We start from the raw sequence: 25,215 nt of genomic DNA on the forward strand, positions 1-25,215 counted from the left end.
CCACAAAAAAAAAAGTTTAAAGTCTGTTTTGTTTAACGACACCACTAAAGTGCGCTGATTTATGAATTATCGGCTATTGGATGTCAAATATTTGGTAATTTTGATGTCAAAAAAAAGAAGAAAAGAGAAATGACGCGGGTTTTCTCTGAAGACTTGGTGTCAGAAGTCGGGGACGGGACGTAGCCTACAGGTAACGCGCTCGCTCGATGCGCGGTCGGTTTGGGATTGATCCCCGTCGGTGGGCCAATTGGGCTATTTCACGTTTCAGCCAATGCACGACTGGTATATCAAAGGCCGTAGTATGTACTACCCTGTCTGTGGAATGGTGCATATAAAAGATCCCTTGCTGCTAATCGAAAAAGAGTAGCCCATGAAGTGGCGACAGCGGGTTTCCTCTCTCAATATCTGTGTGATCCTTAACAATATGTCTGACGCCATATAACCGTAAATAAAAATGTGTTGAGTGCGTCGTTTAAATAAACCATTTCTTGGTGTCAGGCGTATTAAATATTTGACATCCAGTAGCCTATGATTGATTGATTAGTGTGTTCTAGGGGTGGGATTTAGCTCAGTCGGTTGAGTGCTCGCCTGAGATGCATGCGTCGCAGGATCGAACCACCTCGCTGGATCCATTAAACTAATTGTGTTTTCTCATTCCAACCAGTGCACTACAACTGGTCAAAGGCCGTGGTATGTGCTTTCCTGTCTGTGGGAAATATCCCTTGACCCATCAAGAAAAATGTAACGGGTTTCCTCTAATTACTACGTGTCAGAATTATTTCTCGTTCCAACCAGTGCACCACAACTGGTCAAAGGCCGTGGTATGTTTTTCTGTCTGTGGGGAAAACTATTCCTTGACCCATCTTCTGATTACTACGTGTCAGAATGTTTGACATCCAATAGCTGATGACTAATTAGTCAGTATTCTAGTGGTGTCGTTAAACAAAACAAACTTTAGTGTGTTCTAGTGGTGTCGTTAAACAACAGTAACATTACCTTCGATCAATCCATCGTCGTGATATCAAAGAATTATTATTATAGATTTCCTTCTTTCACCACCTGGGACGGGGTGTATCACAGTGGTAGAACGCTCGTCTGAGGTGATACCCATTCCAACCAGTTACCCGCGACTGCTGCTACATCAAATACCGTGATACGTGCTTCCCCGTATATTGGTGGATAGAAAATATTTCTTTCCGTTGATTAGTAGGTAGCGAGTCTCTGCTCTCACAGAATGAAGAGTTGAAATAATCACAGTCTGTTGGACACTAAATAGCTTTAGTTTAGAATGTCTCGAGGTTTCATAGGTAGAAAATCCCTTCTCTTACATTCCGTAAATCAAATTAGTTTAGAATGTCCGAAGATCTCATAGGTAGAAAGTCCCTTCTCTTACATTCCATAAATCAAATTAGTTTAGAACGTCCCCTCGCTCATGCCCCGTGAATCGAGAGTTGAAATAAAACTAGGCAGTTGGACACCAACCAAATAGCTTTAGAATGTCTGGAAACTAGTCACCTCTGTCATATTCCATGAATCGAGAGTTGATATAACCACAGACTGTTGGTTTTGTTTGTTTTTAACTTATTTTCCTGCTTTTATATCAACTTACGGTTCAAGCACGCTGTCCTGGACACACACACACACACACATTTACACATCTCAGCTTTCTCGGCTAGGACAGTGGGTTAGTGGTTACTTTGTTAGTGGTTAGTGTGAGAGAACCCAGTGTAGTGGTCTTCTTACACTTACCCACCTACCCAATGAGTAGTTAAACTCGCTCTGGGTGGGAGCCGGTATCAGGACGTGAACCCAGTACCTAGCAGTCCGATGGCATAACCACTACCAGCAATACTGACCACAGACTATTGGACACCAAACAGTTTTAGTTTAGAATGTCTGGAGATCTAGGTAGAAACATCCCCGCTGTTATATTCCTCCCCACTACACCACTAATACCGACCACAGACTATTGGACACCAAACACCTTTAGTTTAGAATGTCTGCAGATCTCCTAAGTAGAAACATCCCTGCTGTTATATTCCTCCCCACTACACCACTAATACCGACCACAGACTATTGGACACCAAACACCTTTAGTTTAGAATGTCTGCAGATCTCCTAGGTAGAAACATCCCTGCTGTTATATTCCGCCCCACTACACCACTAATACCGACCACAGACTATTGGACACCAAACACCTTTAGTTTAGAATGTCTGCAGATCTCCTAGGTAGAAACATCCCTGCTGTTATATTCCGCCCCACTACACCACCGATACCGACCACAGACTATTGGACACCAAACACCTTTAGTTTAGAATGTCTGCAGATCTCCTAGGTAGAAACATCCCCGCTGTTATATTCCGCCCCACTACACCACTAATACCGACCACAGACTATTGGACACCAAACACCTTTAGTTTAGAATGTCTGCAGATCTCCTAGGTAGAAACATCCCCGCTGTTATATTCCTCCCCACTACACCACTAATACCGACCACAGACTATTGGACACCAAACACCTTTAGTTTAGAATGTCTGCAGATCTCCTAGGTAGAAACATCCCTGCTGTTATATTCCGCCCCACTACACCACTAATACCGACCACAGAATATTGGACACCAAACACCTTTAGTTTAGAATGTCTGGAGATCTCCTAGGTAGAAACATCCCCGCTGTTATATTCCTCCCCACTACACCACTAATACCGACCACAGAATATTGGACACCAAACACCTTTAGTTTAGAATGTCTGCAGATCTCCTAAGTAGAAACATCCCTGCTGTTACATTCCGCCCCACTACACCACTAATACCGACCACAGACTATTGGACACCAAATACCTTTAGTTTAGAATGTCTGCAGATCTCCTAGGTAGAAACATCCCTGCTGTTATATTCCTCCCCACTACACCACTAATACCGACCACAGAATATTGGACACCAAACACCTTTAGTTTAGAATGTCTGGAGATCTCCTAGGTAGAAACATCCCCGCTGTTATATTCCGCCCCACTACACCACTAATACCGACCACAGACTATTGGACACCAAACACCTTTAGTTTAGAATGTCTGCAGATCTCCTAGGTAGAAACATCCCCGCTGTTATATTCCTCCCCACTACACCACTAATACCAACCACAGAATATTGGACACCAAACACCTTTAGTTTAGAATGTCTGCAGATCTCCTAGGTAGAAACATCCCCGCTGTTATATTCCGCCCCACTACACCACTAATACCGACCACAGACTATTGGACACCAAATACCTTTAGTTTAGAATGTCTGCAGATCTCCTAGGTAGAAACATCCCCGCTGTTATATTCCGCCCCACTACACCACCGATACCGACCACAGAATATTGGACACCAAACAGTTTTAGTTTAGAATGTCTGCAGATCTCCTAGGTAGAAACATTCCCGCTGTTATATTCCGCCCCACTACACCACCGATACCGACCACAGAAGATTGGACACCAAACAGTTTTAGTTTAGAATGTCTGCAGATCTCCTAGGTAGAAACATCCCCGCTGTTACATTCCTCCCCACTGCACCACTAATACCAACCACAGAATATTGGACACCAAACACCTTTAGTTTAGAATGTCTGCAGATCTCCTAGGTAGAAACATCCCCGCTGTTATATTCCGCCCCACTACACCACTAATACCGACCACAGAATATTGGACACCAAATACCTTTAGTTTAGAATGTCTGGAGATCTCCTAGGTAAAAACATCCCTGCTGTTATATTCCTCCCCACTACACCACTAATACCAACCACAGAATATTGGACACCAAACACCTTTAGTTTAGAATGTCTGGAGATCTCCTAGGTAGAAACATCCCCGCTGTTATATTCCTCCCCACTACACCACTAATACCGACCACAGAATATTGGACACCAAACACCTTTAGTTTAGAATGTCTGGAGATCTCCTAGGCAGAAACATCCCCGCTGTTACATTCCGCCCCACTACACCACCGAAACCGACCACAGACTATTGGACACCAAATACCTTTAGTTTAGAATGTCTGGAGATCTCCTAGGTAGAAACATCCACGCTGTTATATTCCGCCCCACTACACCACTAATACCGACCACAGACTATTGGACACCAAACACCTTTAGTTTAGAATGTCTGGAGATCTCCTAGGTAGAAACATCCCTGCTGTTATATTCCGCCTCACTACACCACCGATACCGACCACAGACTATTGGACACCAAACACCTTTAGTTTAGAATGTCTGCAGATCTCCTAGGTAGAAACATCCCCGCTGTTATATTCCGCCCCACTACACCACTAATACCGACCACAGACTATTGGACACCAAACACCTTTAGTTTAGAATGTCTGCAGATCTCCTAGGTAGAAACATCCCCGCTGTTATATTCCTCCCCACTACACCACTAATACCGACCACAGACTATTGGACACCAAACACCTTTAGTTTAGAATGTCTGCAGATCTCCTAGGTAGAAACATCCCTGCTGTTATATTCCGCCCCACTACACCACTAATACCGACCACAGAATATTGGACACCAAACACCTTTAGTTTAGAATGTCTGGAGATCTCCTAGGTAGAAACATCCCCGCTGTTATATTCCTCCCCACTACACCACTAATACCGACCACAGAATATTGGACACCAAACACCTTTAGTTTAGAATGTCTGCAGATCTCCTAAGTAGAAACATCCCCGCTGTTACATTCCGCCCCACTACACCACTAATACCGACCACAGACGACACCAAATACCTTTAGTTTAGAACAGATCTCCTAGGTATTGGACACCACTAATACCGACCACAGAATATTGGACACCAAACACCTTTAGTTTAGAATGTCTGGAGATCTCCTAGGTAGAAACATCCCCGCTGTTATATTCCGCCCCACTACACCACTAATACCCCCACTACACCACTAATACCGACCACAGAATATTGGACACCAAACACCTTTAGTTTAGAATGTCTGCAGATCTCCTAGGTAGAAACATCCCCGCTGTTATATTCCGCCCCACTACACCACTACCAACCACAGAATATACCGACCACAGATCCCCGCTGTTATATTGGACACCAAACACCTTTAGTTTAGAATGTCTGCAGATCTCCTAGGTAGAAACATCCCCGCTGTTATATTCCCATCCCCCCACTACACCACTAATACCAACCACAGAATATTGGACACCAAACACCTTTAGTTTAGAATGTCTGCAGATCTCCTAGGTAGAAACATCCCCGCTGTTATATTCCGCCCCACTACACCACTAATACCGACCACAGACTATTGGACACCAAATACCTTTAGTTTAGAATGTCTGGAGATCTCCTAGGTAGAAACATCCCCGCTGTTATATTCCTCCCCACTACACCACTAATACCGACCACAGAATATTGGACACCAAACACCTTTAGTTTAGAATGTCTGGAGATCTCCTAGGCAGAAACATCCCCGCTGTTACATTCCGCCCCACTACACCACCGAAACCGACCACAGACTATTGGACACCAAATACCTTTAGTTTAGAATGTCTGGAGATCTCCTAGGTAGAAACATCCCCGCTGTTATATTCCTCCCCACTACACCACTAATACCGACTACAGACTATTGGGCACCAAACACCTTTAGTTTAGAATGTCTGCAGATCTCCTAAGTAGAAACATCCCCGCTGTTATATTCCGCCCCACTACACCACTAATACCGACCACAGAAGATTGGACACCAAACAGTTTTAGTTTAGAATGTCTGCAGATCTCCTAGGTAGAAATATCCCCGCTGTTACATTCCGCCCCACTACACCACCGATACCGACCACAGACTATTGGACACCAAATACCTTTAGTTTAGAATGTCTGCAGATGTCCTAAGTAGAAACATCCCCGCTGTTATATTCCTCCCCACTACACCACTAATACCGACCACAGACTATTGGACACCAAACACCTTTAGTTTAGAATGTCTGGAGATCTCCTAGGTAGAAACATCCCCGCTGTTATATTCCGCCAATTAGGACTTGAAATAAAACCAACCAGTGTGGTTTGTGAACAATGTCCGGAGGTGTCATTAAACACATATTTCATTTCGTCGTCAAATTAGTGCTCTGTTGAAATCAGCTGAAGTTCTTATTTTTATTTTCTTCCAAATCAGCGTGTTTATGGTTTTTTAACACATCACTGCGTAACAGTATGACTGTTTTATGTACAGTTAATTGAATTAACACGCCACACTTCTCAAAATACGCTCCGCGTATTTGCCAAACAATCGTCTCTTCCGGCAGATCCGTAAAACGAATTAGTGCGACGGTTTATTTTCCATCTATAGAATGAGACATTGTTAATATAATTTGTTTTGTTTCAGATGAAACAATAATACATTGTTATTTTGTAGTTTGTTTACGGAAACACCCGAACGACGACGTTTGGTGACAATCAGTTCGACGTCAGATAAGTGTCCATTTGTTTTTCATTGAGACCAACTTGACACAGGAAAAATGGAGGAAACAGACTTTGTGTTTCTTTGTTCAGTAAGAGTGTGTGTATACAAATCAATACAAAAAACACGACATCAATAGACTGTCGTTCTTTATACACTCACTGTGCGTATACTGATCAATACAAGAAACGCAACATTAATAGACTCTTTGTTAAGAGAGGGTGTATACTGACCAATACAAGAAACGCGACATTAATAGACTGTCTTTCTTTGTTAAGAGTGTGTGTATACTGACCAATACAAGAAATGCGACATTAATAGACTGTCTTTCTTTGTTAAGAGTGTGTGTACACTGACCAATACAAGAAACGCGACATTAATAGACTGTCTTTCTTTGTTAAGAGTGTGTGTATACTGACCAATACAAGAAACGCAACATTAATAGACTGTCTTTCTTTGTTAAGAGTGTGTGTATACTGACCAATACAAGAAACGCGACATTAATAGACTTTCTTTGTTAAGTGTGTGTGTATACTGACCAATACAAGAAACACGACATTAATAGACTGTCTTTCTTTGTTAAGAGTGTGTGTATACTGACCAATACAAGAAACGTGACATTAATAGACTCTTTCTTTGTTCAGTAAGAGTGTGTGTCTACTGACCAATACAAGAAACACATTAATAGACTGTCTTTCTTTGTTCAGTAAGAGTGTGTGTATACTGATCAATACAAGAAACACATTAATAGACTGTCTTTCTTTGTTCAGTAAGAGTGTGTGTATACTGATCAATACAAGAAACACATTAATAGACTGTCTTTCTTTGTTCAGTAAGAGTGTGTGTATACTGATCAATACAAGAAACGTGACATTAATAGACTGTCTTTCTTTGTTAAGTAAGAGTGTGTGTATACTGATCAATACAAGAAACGTGACATTAATAGACTCTTTCTGTGTTCAGTAAGAGTGTGTGTATACTGACCAATACAAGAAACGTGACATTAATAGACTGTCTTTCTTTGTTAAGTAAGAGTGTGTGTATACTGATCAATAAAAGAAACGTGACATTAATAGACTGTCTTTCTTTGTTAAGTAAGAGTGTGTGTATACTGATCAATACAAGAAACGTGACATTAATAGACTGTCTTTCTTTGTTAAGTAAGAGTGTGTGTATACTGATCAATACAAGAAACGTGACATTAATAGACTCTTTCTGTGTTCAGTAAGAGTGTGTGTATACTGACCAATACAAGAAACGTGACATTAATAGACTCTTTCTTTGTTCAGTAAGAGTGTGTGTCTACTGACCAATACAAGAAACACATTAATAGACTGTCTTTCTTTGTTCAGTAAGAGTGTGTGTATACTGATCAATACAAGAAACACATTAATAGACTGTCTTTCTTTGTTCAGTAAGAGTGTGTGTATACTGATCAATACAAGAAACACATTAATAGACTGTCTTTCTTTGTTCAGTAAGAGTGTGTGTATACTGATCAATACAAGAAACACATTAATAGACTGTCTTTCTTTGTTCAGTAAGAGTGTGTGTATACTGATCAATACAAGAAACGTGACATTAATAGACTGTCTTTCTTTGTTAAGTAAGAGTGTGTGTATACTGATCAATACAAGAAACGTGACATTAATAGACTGTCTTTGTTAAGTAAGAGTGTGTGTATACTGATCAATACAAGAAACGCGACATTAATATAGTATTTCTTTGTTCAGTAAGAGTGTGTGTATACTGATCAATACAAGAAACACATTAATAGACTGTCTTTCTTTGTTCAGTAAGAGTATGTGTATACTGATCAATACAAGAAACGTGACATTAATAGACTGTCTTTCTTTGTTAAGTAAGAGTGTGTGTATACTGATCAATACAAGAAACGTGACATTAATAGACTGTCTTTCTTTGTTAAGTAAGAGTGTGTGTATACTGATCAATACAAGAAACGCGACATTAATATAGTCTTTCTTTGTTAAGTAAGAGTGTGTGTATACTGATCAATACAAGAAACGCGACATTAATATAGTCTTTCTTTGTTCAGTAAGAGTGTGTGTATACTGATCAATACAAGAAACGCGACAATAATAAACTGTCTTTCTTTGTTCTTTCAGTCATAGTTAATTTTTATGCCGCCATCTTGAAGTTCCGCCATATTGGATTTTCCAAAGTTGTTTTCCATCACGAAATGATGGTCAGCGGCCCCGAAAACTCAAATGAGATTAACCTACCAAGAGAAAATATTGTGCTTTATAATCATCAATATCTAGTTTTACAAATAGTTCGACGTAGATATATGTATATATTTCTCAAACTATTGTGGAAAATAATTGCCGGTCCAACGGGATGGCGGGTAGACACGTCTCGCGGCCCGTGGTGATTTTGTCCTTTGTAGATATTAATATGTTTGAGTATTATCTTGTGATATGAGATATGTATAGCAGGCATCGAAATAAGCATTGTGTCTGGTAACCCAGTTACAGGTTACCACAAAATATAGCCTGGTAACCTATAGGTTACCACAACTATATGAAAGTTAGAATTGAATTCCTGTTACTGCTACTTTTAACCTGGGAATTCTGAAATTGTATCGGTGCGTGCGAACATCGGTACGAGAAACGAAATCCTGAAGTAAATTTATCTAGTGGGCGCTGCTTAAACGCGGATTGCCGAGATTGCTTGGAATTGCACAAGTGCGCGCGAATATAGATGCAATTCCTTACAAGAAAATGAAACGCAGAAGTCCGGAATGCATTGCCTGGTTTACGTTCGGAAACGAAACTACCGTTACGTTGAAATGTTTGTCGAGAACGAAACACCGTTCTCGACTTTTCTTACATGTGGTAACCTCCCGGTAACCTGAACGAACGTTCTCGACTTATTTCGATTCCTGTATAGGTATTCCTCTGCATCAAGGGGACGGGGCGTGGCCCAGTGCTAAGCGCTCAATTGAGGCGCGGTCGGTCTAGGGTCAATTTCCTTCGGTAGGCCCGTTGGGCTATTTCTCATTCTAGCGAGTGCACCGTGACTGGTATATCAAAGTCAACGGTATGTACTGTCCTGGCTGTGGGATGGTGCATATGAAAGATCCCTTACTACTAATGGAAAAAACTGTAGCGAGTTTTTACGTGGTCATAATTACCAAATGTTTGATATTCAATAGCCGATGATTAATAAACCAATGTTCTCTAGTGGTTTTTCGTTAACCAAACCAAACTTTAAACTTTTACACCCTGCTCCACCACATTCCCTCGCATGCTGTTCTGGTCGTCGGATCAGGATGTCTGTACTCTCTTGCACTTGTTTCTTGCACCAGCCAATGCACCACGACTGGTATATCAGAGGCCGTGGTATGTGTTATCCTGTCTGTGGGATGGTGCATATAAAAGATCCCCTGCTGCTAATCAAAAATAGTAGCCCATGAAGTGGCGACAGCGGGTTTCCTCTCTCAATATCTACGTGGTCCTTAACCATATGTCCGACGCCACATAACCGTAAATGAAATGTGTTGAGTGCGTCATTAAATCAAACATTTCCTTCCTTCCCTTGCGCTTGCCGGTTTGAGTGTTGGAGCGCATTCTATCCTCTCCCTAGACCTCGTCTTGTTTTGGACGAAATAACTGGCCTACGCCAGTCAAAGTACTACAATGAGAAGCTATAATCTAGTCATATGCCTCAATGCCCACATAATTGAACATAGTCTCACGGCCAAACTGGCAGTGCTTTATTTTGCATGGCACTAACTGGTCATCATACTCGAATACGACTCCTGAAAGTTGTTTTATTTTGAAAACATGAAAGCGGTTCATTCTTCTTTATTTGGAATGGGCGCTATTGTGTTATATTAAGACACTTGTAGAGGAAGAAGAAGGAAATGTTTTATTTGACGACGCACTCAACACATTTCATTTACGGTTATATGGCGTCGGACATATGGTTAAGGACCACACATATACTGAGAGAGGAAACCCGCTGTCGCCACTTCATGGGCTACTCTTTTCGATTAGCAGTAAGGGATCTTTTATATGCACCATCCCACAGACAGGATAGCACATACCACGGCCTTTGATATACCAGTCGTGGTGCACTGGTTTGAGCGCGAAATAGCCCAATTCGCCCACCGACACTTGTTGACGTTTGCTGTGTTGTTCTTGTTTCTGGCCGTAATGCTTTTTAAATAACATTGCCCTCTAATTGGGCGGGTAAAGCGCTCGCTTGTTGCGCGGTCGGTCTAGGATCGATCCCCGTCAGTGGGCCCGTTGGACTATTTCTCGTTCCAGCCAGTGCACCACGACTGATATATCAAAGGCCGTGGTATGTGCTATCCTGTCTGTGGGATGGTGCATATAAAAGATCCCTTGCTACTAATGGGAAAATGTAGTGGGTTTCCTCTCTAAGACTATATGTAAAAATTACCAAATGTTTGACAACCAATAGCCGATGATTAATAAATCAATGTGCTCTAGTGGTGTCGTTAAAACACAGCAAATTCGAGGTCACAGGAAGCCTGCGTGGATGACGTCTGCAATGTTTCGAGATTGGTGGTTTGGCAAAACAATGACACAACAAAAAGGGGACAACAATACTATCGGACAACTGTCCTGCTCACAAACAATGGATTTATTTATTCTATTTGTTAAAGATACATCTAACCATATCAACTACCAATATATTATATCTTAATATCTTCACAGCTGTGTGGTATAGTTGTGTATAGATAATGTTTATCTCTTATATTTAATAACACCAGTTTTGTATTTCAGTGGCGGATCCAGGTGGGGGTGAATAGGGTGGCTAGCCACCCCTTCCCTTCCTTTGCAATTTTTTTTTATGTTCATTCCAAACATATACTGTTACTTCAAAGTTTTGTTCAGGAAGATGCATATAAAGTCATTCCGTTAGCGAACATAATATACATCGCCATGTTGTCAATCAGGTGTACAATTGAACCGAGTATGGCTGGCATCGGTAAGGACAAAATTAAATCGTTTTCTATATATTTTGGTGTGAATCAGGAAAACGGCAAAACGTTTATCAACTTTATGGAATTAATTAGGATTAGATCCTCGGAAGTCAGTGAAATAAGCTTTTGAAATGTCCAGAATGCCGAAACTTCAGGGGACTTTGCCCCCGGAACCTTCACCATGGCTCAGCCCCCGCAGGTTCACTCCATCCAAATCCAGCCACCCCTCTTATTATTTTCTGGATCTGCCACTGTATTTATATCATAACTTTTCACAGATGTATCGCCTGAGCCTTCTGCATGGGATATTATGCCAGTCAGCAAAATCACTCCGTGCTACTAAGCAGTCCCTATGGCTGTAGTCGCTTGGCTCGTCTCGGAACAACCACCACTGTTGTTTCACGACACTTCCGTCAGTCCATTCCCATGAGCCGTTGTGGTTCCTAGCGCCTATGAAAAACTTTCCGATGTGATCTGAAACATAACAATACAAAAAAACTGCATTTTCGTTTCATTCCAACTTATTTTCGTGCTTATATCCAATTAAGGTTCAAGCACGCTGTCCTGGGCACACACCTCAGCTATCTGATCTGTCTGTCCAGGACAGTGAGGTGGTTGTTAATTGTTAGTGGTTAGTGAGAGAGAAGAGGGTGTAGTGGCCTTACACCTACCCATTGAGTCGTTAAATCTCGCTCCGGGTGGGAGCCGGTACCGGGCTGCGAATCTTGTACCTACCAGCCTTATGTCCGATGGCTTAACCACGACACCACCGAGGCTGGTAAAAAAAAAAACCTGCAAACATTTCTCTTTATAACTTAACATGATGTGTAATACGTATATTTAGCGAACTGGTCTTTAGTTCTCTGTTTCATTACACATGCAACGTGGTATCATTATTCACATCCTTATTGTTCACGGATCTGAAATGTTTTTCGAGAATAACTTTAGCAATAAAGTTAAAGTTTCTTTTATTTAACGACACCACTGGAGCATATTGATTTATTAATCACCGGCTATTGGTTGTGAAACATTTGGTAATTCTCACACGTAGTCATCAGAGGAAACCTGTTACATTTTTCATGATGCAGCAAGGGCTGTTTTGTACGCACTTTCGCACAGACAGGAAAGCACATACCACGGCCTTTGTCGACGTTGTGGTGCACAGGTTGGAACGAGAAAAACCCCAATCAGCTGAATGGATCCACTGAGGTGGTTCAATCCTGCGACGCAAGCACCTCAGGAGAGCACTCTATCGACTGAACTAAATCCCGCCCCTTTTAGCTATAAATACAATACCAGTCAGAGGAGTGGGATCTAGCTTAGTTGGTAGATAGCCTAGGGTGCTTGCGCCGTAGGATCGAATCACGTCAGTGGACCCATTCTCTGACTGGGTCTGTTTCCTGTCACAATGAGCGCACGACGAATGATATATCAAAGGCCATTACACGTGCTGTCCTGTCTGTGGGAACGTGCATATAAAATATATCTTTCTACTATGTAAACAAATAAATGTAGCAGGTATTCTCTAACCTAGCGTTTGACATCCAATAGTCGTTGAGAAATAAAATCAATGTGATCTAGTGGTGTTGTTAAATAAAAGTTTGTTTTATATCAGAGACGTAAAATGGCTTCATTCGTATTCAACGCCTTCTACAAATGTTTAGTAACAATCTGAACGACAAAACCGTAATCCACAGCAACGATGCCCAGCAAAAAAGAAACACCAAACACGGAAGTATTCACAAACTAGATGATGATTCACTGCCAAGTGACAATGACTGTGTTACTGATATGAATGTACTTCATCTATACAGCCTGTAAAAAGGTCATCGAGCAACAGAAAGAACGAAAGAAATGTTTTATTAACGACGCACTCAACACATTTTATTTACGGTTATATGGCGTCAGACATATGCCACTAGTAATTCTAAGATGTCTCTCATTACTAATGTGTGAATATTTAAGAGGGTGTAATGGAGGGGTGATGTACCTGCCACTAGTATGTATGAGACGTCCCTCATTTTGTCTTCTGTGTCAATCTTAACAAGTCTCGCGCCATCAGATTCGCACTCTGCTTTAGCCTGAAGCCACGTCTTTCTGTCTGGTGAAAATTTCAGACACATTCCCGTTCTTCTAATTAACTGGTACCCATCAAGTTGACAGGATCCTGTGGTGATATAAAACATATTTAAAAACACGTTCATGTTCTTCTAATTAACTAGTAGCCATCAAGTTGACAGGATCATGTGGTAATACAAAACATATTTACAAACACTTTCCTGTTCCGATAAACTGGTATCTCTTAAGTTGGAAGGATCTTGGGGTGATATAAAACATATTTACAAACACTTTCCTGTTATAATAAACTGGTAGCTCTCAAACTGAAAGGAACTTGGAGTCAAATAAAACATATTTACAAACACTTTCCTGTTTTTAAAAACTGGCAGCTCTCAAGACGGAAGGAACCTGGGGTGATATAAAACATATTGACACACACTTTTCTGTTCGCCTAATAATCTGGTAGCTCTCAAGTTGGAAAGATCCTGGGGTGATATAAAACATATTTACAAACACTTTCCTGTTCGCCTAATAATCTGGTAGCTCTCAAGTTGGAAGGATCCTGGGGTGATATAAAACATATTTACAGACACTTTCCTGTTCTAATAAACTGGTAGCTCTCAAGTTGGAAGGATACTGGGGTCATATAAAACATATTTACAAACACTGTTTTGTTTTAACAAACTGGTAGCTCTTAAAGGAAACATGTCACGTGACCTATATTTGGCACCAACACCATGTACAATTAATTATAAATTGAATCACCTAAAAAAAAAAAAAAAATTACTTAAAATATCTCCATACCACCCATCCGTACCACTGATAAAGAATCTAAGACTTGCACAGCTTACCAAAACAATGAGTGTTCGTTCGCAAAACGTTTTGCCGTATCAATTTGAGCTGTTAGTAAATGAAGAAAGACATACATTTATTTACAACAGTGATACTGAAGCAAAAACGGATAGCGAGTCGGAGGGTGGAGAAACTGATGGTGCCAGACCAGACCGGTCGACCAATTTACAGCCCGGAGCCCGAAGGTAACCCGGAGACAAAACCAAAACTCGGATGCTAATGCCGAGGTGTATACTGTTCATATTTAGCATAAAGATACACCTCGATATGATGTATTTAAATACATGTATGTTAAAAATATAAATGTAGGACAAACATTAAATTTGTTTGTTTTTTTGTTTTTTTTAGAAAATATCGCATTTTTCATGTTCGGGCTGTACATAATGAAATCTGTATGCACAGTGTAAACAAACGCTCTAATTTACAACAAGGCGCTTCACTTTCATTAACCTGACTTGTAAAACAACATAAATGACTTGAGAGTATAATCAACTTTTTAACTAAATATATTTCAATTTGCATCAATAGAACGAAATAGGGTTATAGTATTTTTCTCTTTAAAAAAAAGCAGCATATTATTAGGCCTATTGGTAGGGTGCGTTAGAGTAAAAACGACCACTCACAATACCCATGTCATAATTTTATTTTATTTGGTACTACGTAATTGGTCAGTTTTGTAATTTTAGATGGGAAAGTCTACTTAATCAAGGGTTTTACAGCATTATTTACAGTAATGAAGCAGGGCGGCTGATAATGTCCATTAACATTGTACTATAGTCGCGACAGGTTACGCCACAATACCCTGTGATCTTAAAAAAACTGGCAAGTAGTTTGTACACGTGTCTAGACAGTGGTAATCACTTACCTGGTCGATACCCTGCAATATACACCTGCCAATCAGGAATCACATGTGCAGGCCACGGAAAGAAAGGACCAATTAACTAAAACAACACTCCGATTCTCAAGACAGCCCGTGGATGAAACATAATAGTTATTTCGACACCGACAGTAGTGGTTTATTTTGTATTGAACTTCGTGTTACTTTGGGGCTTCGGGCGACGAGGAACGTTTTTCTGACGTACTCCGCCCGAAGATTAAAATCATTATTTAAAATTATTTTATTATTTGTGCCAAATATGACATGTACACCTCGGCATTCGCAACCGAGTACTATTTTTGTCTCTGGGTAATGTTCGGGCTCCGGGCTGTAAATACAGGCTTTCAAGTAAGATTTTGTGAAAAATAAGGGCTTTTTTTAGGGCAAAATTTGAAAATTCTTAAATAATAAGGGCTATTTTTAGGAATTTTTAGGAATTTTTTGACAAAAATAATGACTGAAATTCAATAATCAATATAAAAGAAAAACATTCTGTACTCACCTCCAGGGAGAACATAAATACAAAAGCTAATTACCAACTCAGAAGATCATGCCAATGGTCATCAACAGCGATATTCTGCATATCAATACAACCAGATTAAAGTAATCTGATATGGTGCAAATCCATGCTGAATATGATGCTGATAACCACCAAGATGTCTTCTGAGAAATACATTAATTCAACATATTCATTATCTGAAAGTATACTAAGGCTAGATTTAATTAATTCCAACACTTATTTTATGTTGCATTTATCAAAAAATTTCAAAATGTGAAAATTTAGGATTTTCACCAAAAAATTAGGGCTTTTTAGGATTTTGAAGCTTTAATAAGGAATATTAGGGCTGCTGTCAAAAAATAAGGAAAATTAGGAAAATAAGGGCCCGCTTGCAAGCCTGTAAATAGGCTGACAACAAACTACTATGCGGTGTTGGTGTCCAATCTTTTGTTTTGCGATAAAATACACGCGTCTTTCTTCGGATACAATCCTTTGGAAAACCGTAAAAAGACAATAACGATCGTTTAAACTGTTTATTTTTACACCCAAAGGCCGCGCAGTACGGCACTGTTGGACTGGAAAGATCGTAAGCCCCTTACTCCATATATAAACAGTTAACAACAATGGAAAAGTACAGCGGCTCTGACGTCACTTCCCTTTTTCCCCGAACGCTCACGAATAAATATGGTCTCACTACACAGATGTCATCTGCCATTGAAACCCATGTTAAACTGCCCAACTTCAAGCGAAGATTGCCCATAGAACGGGTTCTCGTTGGCACAAACAACATACACCACTACGAACATATATTATATAAGCATTTATTTTCACTCCAAAATTGAGAACATTTCCGTCTCAGTTTTTTGCTATAGGACCGCATCTGACTGCAGTACCGGTCCGAACAGGTGGTTCATTAACCGATTCACTCCGGCTGTCACTTGCGCTATATACCCATGTCCCAAAAAGTCGATGCACAATATTACAAAATAACATGGGCAAAATACAGCCAGAAGGCATACCATTAAACATACATATTGTTTTAATTCTTCACCATTTCCTAGAAGTGAATATGTGAACCATAACATGCGTCACAATTAGGAACTATTAGTCCAGTCATTTTAGTTGCTTTTAGGGCATAACCTTAAACAAATTGCAACACGAAGAAATTTAACTGTTTTCTATTCTACAGTCATATCTTAATAACATATCAAAAGTATAGAAAAGTATAGAGAACGATTATTTTTTTATTTGAAATTTTCTAAGAGGTATTTAGAAAAAAAATACACATATTTAGTGATTCATTGGAGGGATGGTAGTTCACAATATTCGTGATTTTCTGTCATGAAACTGAAACGTTCTGGTTCAATTAAAAACAAGACAATGTCAGATTAGCATGAATGAATATTTTAGTAAAATTTCAAAATGGCCGCCATTTTAAAGATGGCTGTCATTAAATTATGAAGTTTCTTTTTCTTAATGCACTACAGGTATGTCGCCATATACGAATAAGAATATATTCATTCTTTTGACAGTAAAAGCAAGCCAATTTCAGATGGTTATGGATTAATATCTTAGTTAAATTTCAAAATGGCCACCATTTCCAAGATGGCTGCCCCATATTTAAGAGTCATGAACCATACGTAACATTATAGAGAAATTATTACTGGTAATACAAGTTTTGTTTTGTTTTTAAAGGATACATAGTTTAGTTTTATAATGAATTATTGTTAGATGACATTTACTTACAAGGTATGATGTTTCAATTATACGTCGCTTTCATCTCCAAAGTCGATAGCTGGGGAATTTGAACAACTCTGTCCTCGGCAACCTCCACATCCAGATGAACATTCTATGCCATGTTTTTTGCACGTACACTTTGCTGACGCACATCCAGATTTACAGTTACATCGTATCACTCGCAGAACCAAAGCTGGAGCCGCTTCTAAGTGAGTTCGAATAGGAATGAGGCGGTCTTTCCGAAGTTCCCAACCCCAATCTTGTTCTTTCATGTCTGATCTGTTTCCAATCCAAGTCTGTACTTGTAAGTATACCCTCAGTGAGTGAAATTTGTTTGCAGAAGATGTAGGTGGTAGTTGACGAGGCTGGATAGACGTGCGACTTGTGGAGACTTTCTCTCGAAATCTTGAGTGGCGTAGACTATCTAACGTGGAGCCATGCGGACCGTTGTACAAAAGAACCATGGCTTGTTCACCTGCTTGTGAAATGTCTTCTTGTGTAGAAATCTTGTGAAACACTTCTGCTTGAACTTGGAACCTGTTGTCAACTGACAGCTTAGACAAAGCAGTGCCTTTGCCGATTCCAAATACTCGACTGGTGGTGTCACATCCTAATATTGCATGGGCGAAAAGAATATGTCTACAACTCTCTGGACCAAGCATCTTCTTTACGTCTTTCATTTTCCAAACTCTTCTCTTCTTCTTGGATGCTGCTTTGTGTTCTGGAAGGAAGTAGACGTCGTGGAACTGTTCATCAACATGGTAGCATAGCAGAATTAACACATCTGTGTCTTCCCCAATGACAGCGGTTACCTGATTCTGAGAATATTCTACAGCTGTTTGGACTATCAATAAACCGTTAGCATGTTTGATAGTGTATCCATTTCTTTCAAGCTTGTCACTGAGCATTTGTATAAACCTTTGTTTATTTGATTCGTTGGTGAGGAATGCTTCCTTTCCGGTGCAAACGATCATATCTTCTCTGAAGTTGATTTCGGCTCCAATTACCCCGGCTCTTCTGGCATGGGTAGAGTCTTTGGTCGATGGTCCATGTCCATACCCATCAAAAACAACCGTAGCCTTGCCATATTTTCTAGACACATATTTAACATACAGCTCCAGGATTTCAGCATACGTTGCTTCACGTGGCCATAACATATGATGCAGTAATGACCCGCCATCCAGCACGAACTGAAACTGGGACTCATCAGCAGGAGTCGACCAATCAGGATGTTTTAACAATGTCCACAAAGCATCAGCCAACGCTGGTTTATTTGCCTGTAACGGTAAGCCAGAGGATTCGAACAACGCTGATGGAACATTGCTCAGTTCATATGTGAAGACGGTCGATAAGTTGGCATCGACATGTTCAGCAGTAGTGATCAGTCTTTGGAATAGAAGATGTGGGTTGATTTGAACAATGTCTCCATCCACACTGGGTGACGTTTTTGTTGCAAGAGTTGATATTTGGTCCTTTTTCTTAAATGAAAATTCAAGAATAGTCTTCCCTGTCATTGTATCCAATATTTTGTGTCCTATCTCCACGGCACGATGAGCGTTCACAGAATCGTCTCCAACCTCTCCAGATGCAATATTTCTCAAGAGAATGTCACCAGAAAATGGGTTTCTATCTTGTAAATAGCTTGAGACTGTTTCAAGATCTTTACCATCGCGGTCAAGGCGTGCTTTTGTGATGTCTTTGTGTTGCTCGCTTGTAGAAAAGGAAATATTTGAGTATTCTTGCATGGCAGCGTTAACAGCAGCACATATAGGCATTCACATAAGCCATACGACTCTCTGTTCCTCATCAATTCCTGTGCCACGTGTCAGACCTCCAGTTGTTTTTAGGGTTCTCTCATCAAAACCTGTTCAATAATGAGATCATTTGATAGGCCAGCCCAGAAACGATCTGATCGACGCACAACATGACCACCTTGCTGAAAGGACTTGTAAACATCGGGGTGAGTGACTTTTAGTTTGTTCATGTTTTGCAAATACAACCTTGCAGATTTTGCATAGAGGTTATGCCCTGAGGCTGCAAAGTATGGGAGCATGTCAGTCAGTGTTTGAAGATGTAGATTCCAATTACCTGTCCTTTCAGCTTTGATGAATCTATGAAAGAGTTCGATCATATCCATGTAAAGGCACCAAAGCGCAGATATTTTGCCTCGTAATGACTGCTTGTAAAGTGATAGCTTTTCATCTACTCGCATTAGTACATCCTCTTTATTTGCCTCATCAGGTGTTATTTGACCGTCCATTAACTTATCAAAGATCGTAACAATCTGCTTCAGGTAATCCTCTTGAACATCTCTAGGTGTGTCCTCATCTCCAGTGTGTGTGTGTCGCCAACTGTGGTTTCCAGGCATCTATCTTCTGGTGGTCCCTTGTCAACTACACCTCTCAAAGTCCGTTCATCCTCATCTCTAGTGTGTGTGTCGCCAACCGTTGCTTCCCCGCCTCTGCCTCCATCTCTCAAAGTCAGATCATCTTCAGTGTGTGTATCTTCTCTCAACCTTGGTCCGTCTTCAATTTGAATTTGTCTCATCTGTCCAAAAGTGCTTGCCATCAAAATAGCATGTAAAGCTGTATCAGTAATGAAATGGGCTCGAATAGATCTAGAAATAGCCTTTCCAGTCAACATGTGAGAAACAGCATTTGGTGAGTAGATGGTTTCAAAGACTTCTCTCAACCCTGATCCAGCCATTATGTGTCCGACACATCCCAAGAAGCTCATTTCCGTATGAAATGTTCCTAGGCGCAAGACAATAGCCTGGAGGTCCTTGTCAAATTGAGAGCTGGCAATGATGCTCTGGGCTTTCCACCAAAGAGGCTGGTCAAAGGTAACGACAGCTGTCACGTTGTACTTAGCCGACTGTTTGCAAATGAATTTCAAAGTCGAATAAATACACGAAGGATCGCTAGAGCTCATATCGATCATTGGTAGGAATGTTATTGATGGTCCAGGGTGCTGTCCTGTAGAATGCACCGTTTGCATGAAACCTGACCATGCAGGGCGAGGGTTTTTCAAGGGCCAGGAGACTTTCCACAAGATGTCAAGATTTGAGGTAGGGTCCAGTGTTGCTTCTACGTTAGACAGCTTGTCATATGTAATGCTAGATAATCCATTCCATTCAGACTTGTAAAAGTGGACTCCTATTTTCCCAATGTCTAACATGTCTGAAGTATCTGTTGCTCTCGGAACACGTGTGTAAGCTTTTCTTCCAGGTGTCGACGCCGCTACTATGCCCATCCCATGGAATGTGTTGAAACCATCCAGTGTACGGACATTGTGGTCTACATTGTCCGCAATGAATTGTAACACATCTCCCTCTTCATATCCCTTTACGTCAATGCCATTTGTAGATTCTGCATTGCGTTGGAAATTGTTTTACCTCTGTGTAAGAAGATGAAAATCCATGTTTATGGAGCGTGTCGATCAGAAATCGGGAGGCGAAATGATGTTGCATTTGTATTCCAAGGCCAATTTGCAATGGTGATATGAAATGCCGTGGACGACATGCTTGCATGATGGCTTGGCCTATTGAGGCTATCTTCACATCAGTATTGGTTCCACCAAATAGCTTCCTTAGCATCAACAACAGAGCACTGGGCAGGAACGCAAGATTTTTCTCGACTGAAGTTAAGTCCTCAATACATGGATATGCATCATCATCATCAACAGTGATGTACTTTATGTCTTGTCGTAGCCGTTTAGCTGCTAGTTCAACTATGCCGAGTTTCTCCTCATCTTGATCCTGCTGCTTGGGTAACCTATAGAAGTCATGGAGAATTGAAAATGCAGTTTCGCTTAAAGTAACAACGTCAGCTTTTCCATTAACTTCAGCTATGACGAGCTTTTGGCCATAATGGTCTAATAGTTTCTTTTTCATGTAGGGTATACTGTATGGTGGGTCATCTGTGTAGTATTTCATTCTGTTAACAAGTTCAGAAACTGTCATTTGGTCAGCATCGTTGGATTCGAAATACTCAACAACTTTCAGGAAGGCATTTGTTCTGTGGACATCCTCTGGTCTTCCTAGTTTACGTAACTTCTTGACGGGTTCAGCATCGTCAGTTGCATAATTAGGAATCCGTTTCAACGTTCTAAAGTTAGCACTGCAAGTGCGATGGTACATGGCGTCCTTTGCAAAACAATCACCTGCATATTCTAACCTGGATAGCACTTTTAGACCCCATTCATCTTTTCGCCTGTGGCAAATACTCCGGATTGTATCTTGAAATTGAATTTCTGTCCTTACGGGAATCATAGTAGAATGTCCAGTTTTCCAGTCCTTTTGGTCTCTTTGGCCACAAAAAAAGACAATCAGTGCAAAAATTAAATGTGTCTCCAGATGATCGAAGTGTACGTGCCTGTGTGTTTACATCTTTATCTGGAGGACTACGCAATGCAGAAGCAATGCAGTTTGGATTAATATACTTCCTTCTACACTCTTGATGAACGACCTGACCTTCAACGGTATTAACATCGTCGCCACGAATGCTTGCAGCATTTATACTGTCACGACCTTTTCTTCGTAATTTGACAATTGCCCCTTCTAGTGTTTGTTTGCATATTGCGCATGCTTCCATTTTACCTAGATGTAAATAAAATTTACTATTGTAATAATCAGTTTAACTTTTAATAATATTCGTATTTCATATACCATAATTTCCAAGTTTATTGACCGTCATCATAAACCTGTTATTACAGCATTACGTCCAAAATGGGCTTTCATAGTTTACATTTCAGCAAGAAATTGAAACTGTAGCTTTACTCTTTTAGACTCAAATTATCTTATTCTGTGAGTGAATGATTGCTGTATAATCTTTTAGGAAGGTGGACATTTATTATTTGTATGTGTATATGCATTTATGAGCAATACGTACAACTGCGATACAAAAACAGTTGTGAAATCACAAACGTTACAAATTATGAATATGTTACGTGTTAATTTGCAATATAATGCCTAATATGTATAATGTTATGTTACTTGTGTATGACCTTTCTTGTGCAATGCATATTTATATATACATATTATATTTATTACTACGCATAACTTACTAAATACCTGTAGTTAGTTGGTTATAGACTAGCTGTAGATCGCTAACGCTGAATAGAACGGCAGGTTTGACCTTGTTTACATGACGTCAAGTATGGTAACTCGACAGTGACGTTATAATTCTTGTTGTATTTGCGCATTTCATATATGTTTACGGATATTCAAATATCTTCGTTATCGTTAGTAGTACGAACTTATACTTTTAGTATGTTATTAATATACACATGTACTATATATTTCAGTTGAAAATGTTTGTGTTGCAATTTGTTTAAGGTAAAAGTCTACTTTGACTGGACTATATAGTGGACGTGATGAATGAACTCTCACCCTGAAGTGATCTGTGTAGTGAGACCTATGCATAAATCGTACTTTGATACTGATTGGCGTAATTTCTTCATTTTAAGTTAACTACGCGTATTTTATTGTTATAAACTTATTTGTATATTATTTTTATATCATTTTGCTTTTAAAATGAGCTATAATATGGTCTCGTGACATGTTTCCTTCAAGTTGGAATGATCCTGTGGTGATATAAAACATATTTACAGACACTTTCCTTTTCTAATAAACTGGTAGCTCTCAAGTTGGGAGGATCCTGGGGCGATATAAAACATATTTACAGACATTTTCCTGTTCTAATGAACCGGTAGCCATCAAGTTGACAGGCACCTGGGGTCATAATTCTTTTTATTTACAAACACTTTCCTCTTCGCCTAATAAACTGGTAGCCATCAAGTTAGGTAGGAATATGTATGGGATATAAAACATATTTTAGACACATTCTGACCTGGTATCAGATTTCTTAAAGGGACATTCCTGAATTTGCTGCATTGTAAGATGTTTCCGACTAATAAAATATTTCTACGATTAAACTTAAATATTAAATATATTTTCTTGTTTAGAATATCAGTGTCTGTATATTCAATGTGTTTCTGCTTGTCTTAATATTTGTAAGACGCCCAAGCTGGATTCTGTCTTTAAATAATTTCGTACGTACGAAAAAAAAAACATGTTAAGAAATAAAATGAAATTTAACCTTGTACAAATATTAGAACGATCAGAAATACGTTTAATATACAGCCACTAATATTTTATGCAGAAATATATATTTGATATGTAATTACAATCATTAAAACGTCTCTGTTAGTCGACAACATCTTAAAATGTGCAGCAAACTCAGGAATGTGCCTTTAAGATTTATTACGACCTAACAAGACAATAATCTAGTCGTACTAAGCGCGAGGAGTAGGACTGTTTTATTTGCAGTTATTTATATTACCACGACCGGCCTCGATGGCGTCGTGGTTAGGTCATCTGTCTACAGGCTGGTAGGTACTTGGTTCGGATCCCAGTCGAGGCATGGGATTTTTAATCCAGATACCGACTCCAAATCCTGGGGAGTGCACCGCAAGGCTCAATGGGTAGGTGTAAACCATTTGCACCGACCAGTGATCCATAACTGGTTCAACAAAGGCCATGGTTTGTGCTATCCTGCCTGTGGAGTGCAAATAAAAGACCCCCTTGCTGCCTGTCGTAAAAGAGTAGCTATGTGGCGACAGCGGTTTCCTCTAAAAAAAAAAAAAAAAAAAATAGTGTCAGAATGACCATATGTTTGACGTCCAATAGCCGATGATAAGATAAAGAAAAAATCAATGTGCTCTAGTGGCGTCGTTAAATAAAACAAACTTTACTAGTCGTACTGAGCGCGATGAGTAGGACTGTTTTATTTGTAGTTATTTACCACGAATATATACGAAGTCAAATTAAAAACCACACAACCGTTTCATCTTGGCTAATTAGCAAATATGACAGAAAAACAAGTTTAATAATGAATTTGTTTTATATATTTTTTATGACATCCAAAGAAGGAATAGGAATAAATGTTGAGTCGAAAATCTGTTCGATGCGCCCACAGCATTCGTCAAAACCACAGTCAAAATGGTAATTCACAAGTAGGGTCGTCTGATGAAATCACAGGTTCAGTAGCGCGAACGCCCTCCATGTGTACCCACGATTGCAATGCAACGCCTCCTCATGGACTTCCTGATGCGTGTAAAGACTCCATTAGGATGCAGCGCCATTGTTCCACCAATAAGGCACCAAGTTCCTGCAAAGTCTATGGAGGGTTCCTGAGAGTGCGCAGGCGTTTTCCCAGCACTTTCCTGTGATGCCTGTGTAGGGTCTGGCGTTGTCATGCTGACAGATCAGGCTGGACCATGAGCTGCCATGAAGGGCACACGTTCCTGGGCTAGCACCTGGTCGCGGTATGCAGCAGCGTTGACATTGCCACAGATGACAAGAGGTCGAGAACGTCCATTTCTACAGAAAGCCCCCCCCCCCCCCCCCCAACCATTACACTTCCGAATCTGTGAACTTCACTGACACAACACTGAGCATGACGTTCACCACGTCGTCTCTAAAACCTCTGCCTGCCATCGGCAAATCGCAGTGTGAATTTTGATTCATCGCTAAACAAGACTCTATTTCATTCCCTCTGACTCCATCGCAAGTGGTGTTGTGCTACAGTTGACGTTAACGTCGATGAAATTGGGTCGAAATTGGGTCGAAATGGGTCCAACATATGGGCGCCGTACGTGGAGGTGAGCGGTTCGCAGCCGATTTCGGACGGTTTTGCGCGGACACCCGACGTCTGAAAAGTTCATTACTGGTTGCTGTAGCTGTCGTGAAATGGTTGCGGAGGTGACGTGACACAA

At 40.3% G+C, this 25,215-nt stretch overlaps 1 protein-coding gene across 1 annotated transcript; it reads right to left on the reverse strand.

Moving 5' to 3' along the window:
- Positions 1-11,039: 11,039 nt before the first annotated feature.
- On the reverse strand, positions 11,040-22,578 carry LOC121373653 (C-type lectin-like). The gene is made up of 3 exons (XM_041500363.1): positions 22,511-22,578; positions 13,407-13,583; positions 11,040-11,890 (listed from the first exon to the last, which is right to left on the reverse strand). Exons 2-3 carry the CDS (start codon positions 13,537-13,539, stop codon positions 11,679-11,681), a joined length of 345 nt encoding a protein of 114 aa, XP_041356297.1. The 5' UTR covers positions 13,540-13,583; positions 22,511-22,578; the 3' UTR covers positions 11,040-11,678.
- Positions 22,579-25,215: the final 2,637 nt, after the last annotated feature.

This window comes from Gigantopelta aegis, chromosome 5 (assembly GCF_016097555.1).
Source record: "Gigantopelta aegis isolate Gae_Host chromosome 5, Gae_host_genome, whole genome shotgun sequence".
Taxonomy (NCBI): domain Eukaryota; kingdom Metazoa; phylum Mollusca; class Gastropoda; order Neomphalida; family Peltospiridae; genus Gigantopelta; species Gigantopelta aegis.

Excerpts from the sequence above, each read along its gene's own strand:
- LOC121373653 (XM_041500363.1), bottom strand. The coding sequence starts at position 13,539 with ATGTGTCTGAAATTTTCACCAGACAGAAAGACGTGGCTTCAGGCTAAA. Across the intron at positions 11,891-13,406 it reads CTCATACATACTAGTGGCAG|ATCACATCGGAAAGTTTTTC; the intron begins GTACATCACCCC and ends GTTATGTTTCAG.